The 13,025-nt window shown below is 37.8% G+C and overlaps 1 protein-coding gene across 1 annotated transcript in view; it reads left to right on the top strand.

Annotated features, from left to right (window-relative positions):
- LOC114655924 (contactin-associated protein-like 5) overlaps nucleotides 1-13,025 on the top strand; it is a 557,429-nt gene that overhangs the window by 462,695 nt on the left and 81,709 nt on the right. Inside the window, exon 17 of the mRNA XM_028807237.2 lies at nucleotides 4,619-4,837. Coding sequence (XP_028663070.2) covers nucleotides 4,619-4,837 — 219 coding nt within the window. The remainder of the gene's footprint in view (nucleotides 1-4,618; nucleotides 4,838-13,025) is intronic.

Here is a 13,025-nt window from a genome sequence, read left to right as displayed (position 1 = left end):
CACTCAATAATTGATTTTCTGTATGCACATAACTTCCTATTATAATGTTTGGCCACACACTCTTGAAGACAGACACCACAACAGACAACACAATTAGAAAAGGGATCATGTATATCTATCATAATACAGTATACTTAAACTGTTTTTGTCTTTTTTTTTTACACATATGTCCTTCATTTTCCATTGCATTTTTCCAAAATCAAGATTACTGAACATGTTCTGTATAAAAAGAGCCTTGCTTAAATAACTTGTATACCACATTAAATTAAAGTTGCAAGTTTAACAGCCAAGACCGTTGAGGCTATGCAGGAGGCATTTATTCTTGAGGTATTATGCAGCCCTGAAAGAAAACAGAACTAGATTTTTTAAGTGAAAAACATTCAGCCACAAGCAGATGCATTATTTATTTACATAAAACCTAGCATTTAAAATAATGGTCCAATATTCAATGCTTTCTGAAAGTAAATGTTAGTTACAGTGAAGAGTATTAAGCAATATTTTAAAAAATGAAAAATAACATTAATGGTTTCTACCATTTTTTCATTTGTCTAAGATTATTAATTTGTTAATTGATTTGGGTGATGAAAAATCAAAAACTAAATTTTTAACCCTATCCATGGTTATCTAAATCTAAGATTTCCTTGCTATATATATATACATATAAAAACTGCTCAAAAAAATTAAACAAACTCTTTGAAAACACATCAGATGTCAATGGGGAAAAAATCATGCTGGATATCTATACTGTGATATGGACTGGGTAATGTGTTATTAACGAAAGGATGCCTCATCGTTTGATGGAAATGAAAATTATCAACCTACAGAGGGCTGAATTCAAAGACACCCTGAAAATCAAAGTGAAAAAATGATGTGGCAGGCTAGTCCATTTTGTCTGAAATTTCATTGCAGCAACTCAAAATCGTACTCAGTAGTTTGTATGGCCCCCACGTGCTTGTATACATGCCTGACAATGTCTGGGGAACCTACTCTTAATGAGATGATGGATGGTGTCCTGGGGGATCTCCTCCCAGATCTGGACAAGGGCATCACTAATCTCCTGGACAGTCTGAGATGCAACATGGTGGCGTCGGATGGACTGAAACATAATGTCCCAGAGGTGTTTTATTGGATTTAGGTCAGGCGAGCATGGAAGCCAGTCAATGGTATCAATTCTTTCATCCTCCAGGAACTGCCTGCAGATTCTTGCTACATGAGGCTGGGCATTGTCGTGCACCAGGAGGAACAACAGGACCCACTGCACCAGCATAGGGTCTGACAATGGGTCCAAGGATTTCATCCTGACACCTAACGGCAGTCAATGTGCCATTGTCTAGCCTGTAGAGGTCTGTGTGTTACTCCATGGATATGCCTCCCCAGACCATCACTGACCCACCACCAAACCAGTCATGCTGAACAATGTTACAGGAAGCATAACATTCTCCACGGCTTCTCCAGACCCTTTCACTTCTGTCACATCTGCTCAGGGTGAACCTGCTCTCATCTGTGAAAAGCACAGGGCACCAGTGGTGGACCTGCCAATTCTGGTATTGTATGGCAAACGCCAATCAAGTTCCACGGTGCCGGGCAGTGAGCACAGGGCCCACAAGAGGAAGTCAGACCCTCAGGCCACGCTCATGAAGTTTGTTTCTGATTGTTTGGTTAGAGACATTCACGCCAGTGGCCTGCTGGAGGTCATTTTGTAGGGCTTTGGCAGTGCTCATCCTGTTCCTCCTTGCCCAAAGGAACAGATACTGGTCCTGTTGATGGGTTAAGGACCTTCTACAGCCCTGTCCAGCTCTCCTAGTGTAACTGCCTGTCTCCTGGAATCTCTCCATGCCCTTGAAACCTTCTGGCAATGGCACGAATTGATCAGTAAATTTGTAAGTTTGAGCAGTAAATAGGATGGACAGGATTAGAAATGAGTACATTTGAGGGTCAGCTCAGGTTGGACGGTTGGGAGAAAAAATCAGAGAGGCAAGATTGCGCTGGTTTGGACATGTGCAGAGGAGAGATGCTGAGTATATTGGGAGAACGATGTTAAGGATAGAGCTGCCAGGGAAGAGGAAAAGAGGAAGGCCTAAGAGAAGGTTTATGGATGTGGTGAGAGAGGACATGCAGTTGGTGGGTGTAACAGAGCAAGATGCAGAGGACAGAAAGATATAGAAAAAGATGATCCGCTGTGGCAACCCCTAATAAGAGCAGCCGAAAGAAGAAGAAGATATATATATATATATATATATATATATATATATATATATATATATATATATATATATATATATATATACATACAGTGGAACCTCTACATACGAGTTTAATTCGTTCCAGCACTGAGCTTGTATAGCGAATTTCTCGTATCTAGAACAAACATCCCCATTGAAAATAATGGAAATCCAGTTAATCCGTTCCGCATCCCAAATATATTAACATAAAAATCAATTTTCCTAACAAATAACACTGATAAATTATATATACTGTAGTCTACCTTTAATAAATAACACTGGTAAATAATATAACTGATTATTAAAAGAATCAAAACAGGTGTCCAAAGTGCAGTAGAGCATTCAATAAATCTTTAATCCTTAAAACAGTTGTGAAGTGGAGGTTTAAAGTACATAAGAATAACAATCCTTTAACACGAGGTTAAAACGTCAACAGGAAGCAGTCTTCAAAAAACAGATGACAATCCCCGGTGCTTCTTCTCTGTTAGCGTCTCACCTGCTTCTCCCATGCGGGCTCTGCAACAGGCGAGACACTTAATGCAGCTGACCTTCTCTACACCGTCCTGCTTCAGCTGTTTGGCTCGCCTGTTCAGCTACACATGAGCCTGTACTCGCTCGCTCTCTTGCACCGACTTCCTACTGCTGCGGATTCCTGCCTCCTCCTGCAACCTCCGTTCTCTCTCCTCTCCTCTCCTCTCTTTTCTTTTACTTCTTCTCCCCCTTAACCGGCTCGCGCTTCTCTATATATGCGGGGAAGACATGGCAGCTGCTAGGGTTACCACTTTTAATACAAAAAAATAAGGGACGCATACGTATTGATTCAAAACGGGACGCGCAATTTCATTCTCAAATACTGGACGATTTCGTATTTTAAAGGACGGGTGGCAACCCTGCCCAGCCCATCAGCCACAGGACAAATCATGGATGTGGGCAGTTTCCCACCTGTGCACTTAGGTGAGAAACGCAGACACCGCAGATCGCCCTGCGGCTCGCTACAGCTACCACGCCCCCTCGCTAAGCCGCGAGCTATACCCACAGCCTGGCTCGTGGCTCGTTACGTGAGCCAATGCTCGTATTTAGATCTGAATTTTTCGCTCATACTTTCCTCGTATTTTGAATTTCTCGTATACAGAGGTGATCGTATCTCGAGGTTCCACTGTATATATATATATATATATTAATATTTACTTATAATGCCTTAGAGTAGTAACATATAACTTTACTTGACCTTTAATTTTTAATGAATTGCATTAAATCTTTGATAATAAGTGTGAACAGACAAAGCCCACTGGTATCGTTTGTTTTTATGACTTATACATCTGAGTTTAATGTAATAATTGCCTTATGCTCACAGTATTATCTAATAGACAACACAGTGATTCAAATACTGTCTGCTATGCTCTTTGTATAGTGTTCATTTTGGTTCTGTTAAAAATCAAACACATGTTTCCTAGTTCATTGTCCATTTATAAATGGCACAGTGTTAGGTAGTGTGTGTGAGTGTGCCTTAGTGTACCCTGTATTGGAATGGAGACAAACCCAAGAGTAGTTTATGCCTTGCAGTAACTAACTGTTGTTAGCTTAGGTTGAGGTTCTCATAATAATGACCTGAAAAAGAAAGGTATAAAAAATGTTTTCAGTAATCAATGTCAGTTTATATCTGTATAGCACTTTTCAATGTCTACAGGCTCAGAATGACAAGGAATAGCTAAAATGTACAAAATCTGCAAAACATAAACACACAGATTTATTATCAATAATGGATTTAATATTCTGAAACAACAGTGGATATTTCAAGACTAATACATTTAAATACAAGTAACTGTAATAGTTTTATTGTCCATTTCTTAGACAAAACCAGTCAATTCTAGAGCACTGCCTGATTAAAGATTCACAGACCGAAGCATAGCAATTGAAAATTAATTTACTGGAAGAAACAGGTAAAAAAGTAGGATTGTTCCTTTAAAGGAATATTATTACTTTTCAGGGCAAGCACTAAATCATAATACTTTAACATATAGTATTTTTGCATTCTGGGAGTTCATGGGGGTGATAAAGGGACATCATGCTGACATCCATCTGTCAATTTTCTGAGCCTCCCATCCAATTTCAGGGTAGCAGTGATCTGGATGATATTGCACCATCAATGAATGCCTGGCCACAAGGCAGAGCCTACAAGTCATCTTCATATAAATAGGACAGACATTTTATTATTAAAAAAGAAAAATCTAAATTAACGTTTACCGAGTGTTCATTATGAAGATCTTGAACACTTGGTATATTGCAGCAAAACAGACTCTAAAATTGGTATTGTCTTTGATTTCAATGGTTGTGCTTTTTAAAACTATTAAGATTCATGTTTTGTTGCTTTCTTCTCAATCATTCTTTAATTTCAGCATCCCAAGAAGTGATGTTCTCTTTCGATGTGGGAAATGGACCTGTCAATCTGTCAGTGAAGTCTCCAGTCCCTTTCAATGACAAGCAGTGGCACTTTGTGAATGTCGAGCGAAATGTTAAACAGGCTTCTTTGCAAGTTGACAAGCTGCCTATAGTGTTCCAGGATGCCTCAGGAGAGGGACACATCCGCCTACAGCTCAACAGCCAACTGTTTGTAGGTAGGGGCTTATGACGGGGGTTTATATTAACCACTCTAAGAATTTACTATTAATACAGCAGTCACTTCATAATCTCTTTAGCTACTTTATGGTACTTAGATCCTGAGCACAATCCTTTACCATGAATGTAATGGCAAATAAAAGTATACCAACCTTTCTATGAAAGGGATAATAATCCATCCTGTTTTTAAAATATCAATTCCTGAAACAGTACAAACATAAAAATTAAATAAAAGGTGTTATAATAATAAAAGTTCCAGTATGTAGCTGCCAAGCAGTGAAACAGAGTGAAAGATGATGTTTGACATTACTCGGCTGGCACAATTTTATTTTTTTGGGGAAGCATAAAATATACCTGTGTGTGACTGGGTGTATTAAGTGAAAGGGAGACAAAAAGGTATAAACCAAAGTATTGTAAAAGAGACAAAAATGAAGCGGAAAGTAAAGTGCTAAAAGATGTCAATGTACAGTGTTCATAATCACACAAGGTACAACAAAACCTAAAAGGTTCCATCAATCAAATATAAGCATGGCTTTCCCAAATGAATCAGAGGAGCCATTATTGTTACCATGCATCCAGGATAGCTGTGAAATCATATACAAACTCAAGTTGCCACCCCCACTGTATCTTTTAGCCATGCTCCAATTAAAATAAAAATCACAATTTTGCAGGCAGCTTGGATTCGAATGAACTGTAAGGAAGTCTAGGTTGCCCCCGCCTTTACAGGATTGAGGGTGGTCCCTTGCAGTGATAGGCAGGTATCCCTACCTATTGGGAAACTACCTACAAAACTTAAGTAAAATAATACAAGCATAAGAAATAAAGCAAATAATAAACAAAAATAACATTAATCAAAGACTCAAAAATCAACATAAAAGACGTAAGACAGGAACCCTGACTGAAATGCAGCATAAACCACCAAGAGGTTGCTTCCAGACACCCAAACCCTCTACATAAAGTCTAAAAATGACACGATCCTCCGTGGGAACATGAAGAGAGACTTGAGCCAGGCACAGCAGACAAGGCAAGAAGACTAGCCTGGTGAATCACCTAATGTCAGACAACCACAAGACCGATAAGAAAGGCAGGGGGTCTTGGTAGGACAGATAAGGAAGACAGACAACCTACAGGCAGTTTCTGCAGGACAGGCAGACCACCTCCTGATTGTCTCTGCAAGACTGATGAGACAAACAGACCACCTCTTGGTAATCCACCTGGACAGCAGAGACCTGTCCACCTCTAGTCAGGGACAACTGGGCAGCAGTGGCATCTGGGCACCTTCCAGCAGAAGTAACAGGGTTAACACTAGAATTACCAGAGCCTACGAGAAAACTCATAAATCCTGCCCACCTTAAATCCGTTCGCACCTCTCCATCAGCATCTTTTGTCCTGTAAATGTGCCAATTAAGACAAGCAGCAAGCAGCCTGCTATTCCATCCCTCCACCGTTGCAGAACGGGCACAAAGTTCTCCCAGCTCATGCGTTGATTGATTATCTGGGAGTGAAGTGCTGGAGTTTTAGAGTGGAAATAATAGATCGTCATTTGGAACACATGCATTTCATGTGTGTTCCGTTTCTACAGTAATCTGTGTAAACACATTGTTAAAATAGAAACTTTTTCATATTTTAGTAATAAATGTTACAAAATGTAGGCATAAACTATAGAATGTGTGAAGCCTGAAGTCCAAAGATCAAATAAACTCTTTCACAAAAAGTTCAAGGACGATACAACAGCTTCCATGGCGTAGCTGAACGATTTGCTGACTTGTAATCGATAGTCCCGCGGAGGTCAGTCGCGAATAGTTGACATAGACTGCTCAGCCAATCAGAGCGCAGCAGGCCTGCTGTGCCTCAGAGACTGCCTCCTATATTTGCCGTTTTCAGTAGTGAGCTGCTCTTATTGTTAATATTATACAGTACACACATACATTTGGTTTGTGTCTGTAACAGCCGCTGTACATTTATAGGACTTCTAAAAGTAACCATTTTTTATTTTCACTTTTATTCTCTCAGTCATGACCACGATGCATACTACCGCACCCCCACTCAGGGATCTGATGCTGATAGTTTTTATTTGAAACTGGGAATAACTGTAGATGTGAGTGGTGTTTTGAGGCAATAGAACTGGACATTCTCTGATATGAATGGATAAAAGACATAGGTATATATGATATTTGGAATAACTCATTTTATGACCTGTATAGTACATTTCGGAAAACATTGTGGCACGGATGCAACATTATTCATATTCATTTGTATAACATCTTATGGTAGTAATCACTGACCACGTGTTTTTTTTTTTTCCCCAATCTTGCCAGACCCCACATGTTGCTGTATGGTGATGTTTCTTTTGTACTCCAGGACATGCAGAGGAAAGAATAGTTCAGAGGTCAGTTCAGCACTATATGCAATCATCAGATTCAAATTTTAACAGTTCACACACACACAAGAACTGTCCTTCCTACATTTACGACATGTGTACCTGTTGCAATATGCACACTTCTCTCTGTGCTGTGGTTTCTATTACACACCTGAAAGAAAGAGACAATATATATGACATTTTGAAGAAATCATTTTATGACCTGAATAGTACCAATCAGAAAACATCATCGCACTAATGCAATATTATTTGAAAACGAACAGCGTCAGATTGGGTGTGAATTTATGCTGGCGCTGTTACTTAGAGTCAGATCAGGAGAGGCGGCGGGGCGGGGGGCTGGTGTTAGAGCGTGATCGTGATTGAGAAAATAAAACTGAAAAAAGCTAACTTTTACAAGTACCATAATTTTATACCCAATGTCCCATATATTTGTCTCTTTCAAAAGAGACAAATATATGAGAAAAGAAGGGTGTTCATGGCTCACCTTGTAGAGGAACTTCATTGTCGCCTCTTATTAGAAAAGGCAATGGAAAAAGAAAAGGAGGATGCAACATTGAACAAGCTTCTGTTCCAAGACAGCCGCTTCCCACAGTTATTCCCAGTTTCAGATAAAAAGTAACACCGTCAGATCCCTGTGTGGGGGGTAGTATGCATCGTGGTCATGACTGAGAGAATAAAAGTGGAAAAAAAACGGTAACTTTTACAAGTCCTATAAATGTACAGCGGCTGTTACAGACACAAACCAAATGTATGTGTGTCTACTGTATAATATTAACAATAAGAGCAGCTCACTACTGAAAATGGCAAATATAGGAGGCAGTTGGGATCGAACCGGGGACTCTTGATTACAAGTCAGCAAATCTTACCGCTACACCACAGAAGCTGTTGTATCATCCTTGAACCTTTTGTGAAAGTGTTTATTTGATCTTTGGACTTCAGGCTTCACACATTCTATAGTTTATGCCTACATTTTGTAACTTTTATTACTAAAATGTGAAAAAGTTTCTGTTTTAACAATGTGTTTATACAGATTACTGTAGAAACAGAACACACATGAAATGCATGTGTTCCAAATAACGACCTATTATTTCCCCTCTAAAACTCCAGCACTTCACTCCCAGATAATCAATCAAGGCATGAGCTGGTAGAACTTTGTGCACGTTCTACAGCTGTGGGGGATGGAATATCAGGCTGCTTGCTGGTTGTCTTAATCAGCACATTTACAAGAAAAAAGACGCTGACGGAGAGGTGCGATGGGATTTAGGGTGGGCTGGATTTACGAGTTTTCTCGTAGGCTCTGGTAATTCTAGTGTTAAAGTATATAAACTAAGAGGTGAGGTTTTATTTTTTATACTCACCTCTAGTGTATCTGAAGTCCTTGGACATAAATTGAAGGCCCACATTCCTGGGGTCACATGCAAAAACCCGGATATACCCCTTCCGGGGGTCATAGACAGCAATGAGTTCATTGTTGTCCAGCATTTGCATGCTGATCTCTGCCTGAGCACTATCTTCTAATAGCTCCTACTAAGTTAGGACAGCTCACAAGCTCTCCTAAATACTCGTGAAGTTAGGACTAGTTCCCTAAATTAGGAACATAAATAAAATGCTTCTACTGCTATTTCTAAGAGTTTGACAAACCAGTCGTAGGACCATTTTCCTACTCTGAGATACTTGATAAATACGGACACAAATCCTTGAAATGCATTATATAAATGATCCAAAGGCATCTTCAGTCATTTTTATTTAAATAACATTGCACTGCTTCTTTGTGACACTAACTGCCAATTTGCAAAAATGGCCAGACTGCCAGGACTGTATCAGTGATTTGTTTATGTCCTTTTTTTTGTTTCTCTACACTATTTCAGTTTTTATATTTGTAATCTTAATTTTGATGGTTAACTGCATTTGGCTTTTATTGGGTGCTACCGTATTATGTGCCTAGACTTTATGGACACCGCTGTTTGGTGTTGTTGCTAGGCATGTGATGTGTGTACCATGTGACCTGTAAGGACATGGCCACCATGATATAAAAATGGCTGCTCACATTAAGCAAGGGTCTAAACTTTATGACCACTTTTCCTGGTGATTTGTGACTATAAAAATAAAATGTTTTCATTAATTCTTTTGTTTTTGCTTTCAAATTCTAGTTAGTCCTTTGGTTTTAACAAATAATCTTATGACTTTACATGTAACTCCTGCTCGTTTGCATCTTCCATTAAGAAAAATGTTTACTCATTTCTTTGCCAGTCCAAAAAAAAAAAAGCGTTACATATGGATTTCTTGAAGCATACTGCAACTTTATGTTATTTGAAACCATTTCTCAGGAAGACTTAAAAAATGAACACATATTTTAATAAGAAATATCACTTCATCTGGCATGTAATTAACTGATGCTACTATAGTACACAATTCTGTTATTTGTTACATAAATTTTTTAGATTTACTGTGTACAGTATAGCAATGAAATAATGGATGAAGTTAAGCATGGTAAGATATGCTAATGTCTTCACTATGTTAATTCACATCAAAGGAAAAAAAACTGTGATTGCAAACCTGCTCCCCCTAGAAATATTTACTAATGATGATATGTTACATACTTGATTTTTCCTTTGTATTTTTGCTTAATTTGAAAAAACAAAACTGCATACATTAAGTAGTTCAAACTCAAAAATAATGGCAATATTACCATTACAATGCAAGTAGAAAATGATCTTTAAATTCAGCAGAATGTGAAATTAAATACAGAATTGTTATTTTAATAGACAAGACTTTCTGTCTTTAGTTATGTTTGCAGTCCTAAAAACAGGATTTGTTAATTAAGAAAAATGCTTAAGGATTTTTTTTCTATTCCATTATACAAGGAGAATAATAAAGGCATTTGTTCTTCATCTAAGGCAATTTTAAATATCTATTTTTAAAATGTTATCGTACTTCTTTGATGAATTAATTATATATAATTCCCACTGTAATCTTAGAAATTAATTAAAACTATTATTTTCTGTTTAAACCAAATGCTTCTTTAGAGCATCACATTTTCTGCAAGCAGCTAATGCATAAAATAGATTAAACTGATGCAGCAGATAACACTTTGTGACAGAGTAATGTGAATGCCATACTTGCCTTTTTGGGAGTCCTGTTCTAATCATCTTTTGATGTCTGTTATTTTTCCATCATCTTTAAAGTTCTCCATTCAAAGGCAAGGCAGATTCAAAAGGGCATTTGAAGATAGGTGTGTATAACCGTCTGCACTAAAGTGCATGTGAGAAACCTTCTGATTTCCTCTGTAAAGGTACTGTAGGGCAGATCTAAGAATGCTTTTCAAAAGTGTAATTAAGCAGTCAGGGACAATACTATGAAAAGCTAACAGGAAAATTATTTTTTATTAGGAAAAGAAATAAAGTCAAAATAAAGATACGAAAACTCCACAAATAGTAAACCAAACTGTCCTTCAAGGCAAACCATTAGCATTATCAGAAAATTGCCTTTTTGTAGAGGCATCAATGTCATTGAAGAAGAAGAGCACGAGAAGAGTTGTAATGGGCTGGTAAAGACACACCTGATAGTAAATATGGAGGGTTAAAACAGGCAAGACAAATATTGCAGAACGGTAGCTTATATGTGTTATTTTTGTTAGTTAACAGAAATTTACCGGAAATCCTATTTGCAATTATAAGTCTTTGTTTTTGTAATCAGTTGTGTAATTTAATCCTGTATGCACTCATCATACACAGATGAACATACATAACATGGACAGCTTTTGTATTTTATCTTGTTTTTACCCATTTTACCCTGTTCATGAAGAACAGAACATATTTTTAAAACTATTATTACTCACTTTACCTTTATTGTCCACAAGTAGAAATTTGCTTTGATCTAGTAAGCAACATACAAGAAATGCAATAAAATACAAATTAAATTAAAAATATTAATTCTAGAATTGAATTTAGTATGCATGTAAAAGTTTTAGTACAATCAGCATAAAACTATTTCTACTTCTGTGTGTTTAGATTTTGGCAGCTAGTATCATCTCCCAGAAGGTAAAATTTTGAAAAAAATTATTTAATCAGTGTGTCTAGACCTTTACATTCTTTTTCATTTTTCTTTTTTTCCTCTTTTGTTATATAATTCTTGAAGCCCTAGTTGTGATTGTTGCCAAGAGAGTAGCTGGGTTATTTTCAGAAGTTTATTTCTGTTAGTCACAGACAGTCCCCCACATCAGAAATGAAGAGGTCAGGAGGCTCACAATATAACATGTACAGTAGATCCGTAAGATGCTAGCTGAAAAAATTCTGGTTGTAGATGTAGTGAGTGCTTTTGTTAAAGTTCAAGCTGTTATACAACATGGTTCCAAAATATTTAAAGCCACTAACTCTCTCAACATTTTCTCCTTTGAGGACCAGTGGTTTTACTGTTTCAGCATTCTTCTTAAAATCAATTACCTGTTTCCCCGAAAATAAGACCTACTCCGAAAATAAGCCATAGCATGATTTTCAGGCTGCACTGTAATATAAGCCCTACCCCAAAAATAAGCCCTAGTCAAGATCATCAGCTGAAAAGTAAGGTGCCTAAGGCCAAGTTTATACTTCACGGGATGCGACGCGTGTGCCTGAAACATCCATTAAATTCTGAGGACACCTTGCCACAATATCTCTGAAAAGGATGTTTAATGATTACATCCATCAATTCGGGTATGCGCCCATTCCAGCAAGCATCAGCACAAGACAGAAACAAAATCCCTGGATGGGGCATCAGCTCATTGCAAGGTGAACACACGCACACACATACACTGGCGTCATTGTAGCTTCACCAAATCCCCTAACCTTCATGTCTTTGGATGGAAAACGGAGAACACTGTGGAAATCCAACAGAAAAACATGCTAACTCCAGGCAGGGAACACAAGGGACGTCACTCCCTGCAAGAGAGTAGCGCTACCACTCTGCCACCATGCCACCCCATATGTATAACTATTAATAGTATTCATTATTTAAACAAAGTTAACAATTTATCTGTAAAATGTAACATACATATTTTAATGCATCTCATCATGAAAGTGATATCAAGTATAAATCTAAGAATTCTAAATGTGCAGAGAGCTGGAATATTATAAATTTAATGTGTTTTATGTGGCGATGTTGCTTGCCGCTGCTGTCAGGTCAAGTGGAAGCCCCAGAAGCGCGTAGCGATTAACAACTGGGTTGGTTTTAAGATGACGTTTACAACGGTCTGCTTTAATGATAAAGTAAACTACGAGGTTAAAGTGGACATTTCGAGGTTAAAGCCAAAATATTTACTTTAATCACAAAATAGACATTTTCATTATGTCCTTATTTTTTTCCTCTGTGGCTCAAATACGCAGCCGTACATTCTGAAGGTATTGTGAAGGTGCAAAAAAAAAAAAAAAGATGTCACAGAAGATGGTATGTGAGACTTAAAATATATTGTGTCATTACTTTGGGGAATATGCGACGCTTGAATATCAAAGCACCACAAATGCATTTGTATATCGGCCTTTTGCTTCACCACATCGAACCATTCATCAAACATTGAAGCACGCACCTCGATCCCGGAGGATCCTAAAAGTGGCTGGAGTAACAAGAAATTCAGGCTGGAATTCAGGGTTTGAATGTGGAGAGTTATGACGATGTTCTAGAAGAAGATGACATGACTGTATTTGGATAAATGTATATTGTTGTACATGAATAAATATAAGATATCCCCTGAAAATAAGCCATAGTGCATCTTTTGGAACAAAAATTAATATAAGACCCGGTCTTATTTTCGGGGAAACATGGTAGCAGATCTT

This window comes from Erpetoichthys calabaricus, chromosome 8 (genome assembly GCF_900747795.2).
Source record: "Erpetoichthys calabaricus chromosome 8, fErpCal1.3, whole genome shotgun sequence".
Classification (NCBI taxonomy): domain Eukaryota; kingdom Metazoa; phylum Chordata; class Cladistia; order Polypteriformes; family Polypteridae; genus Erpetoichthys; species Erpetoichthys calabaricus.
The sequence above is the reverse complement of the archived record's forward strand: the minus strand, read 5'-3'. Positions and strand labels throughout refer to the sequence as shown.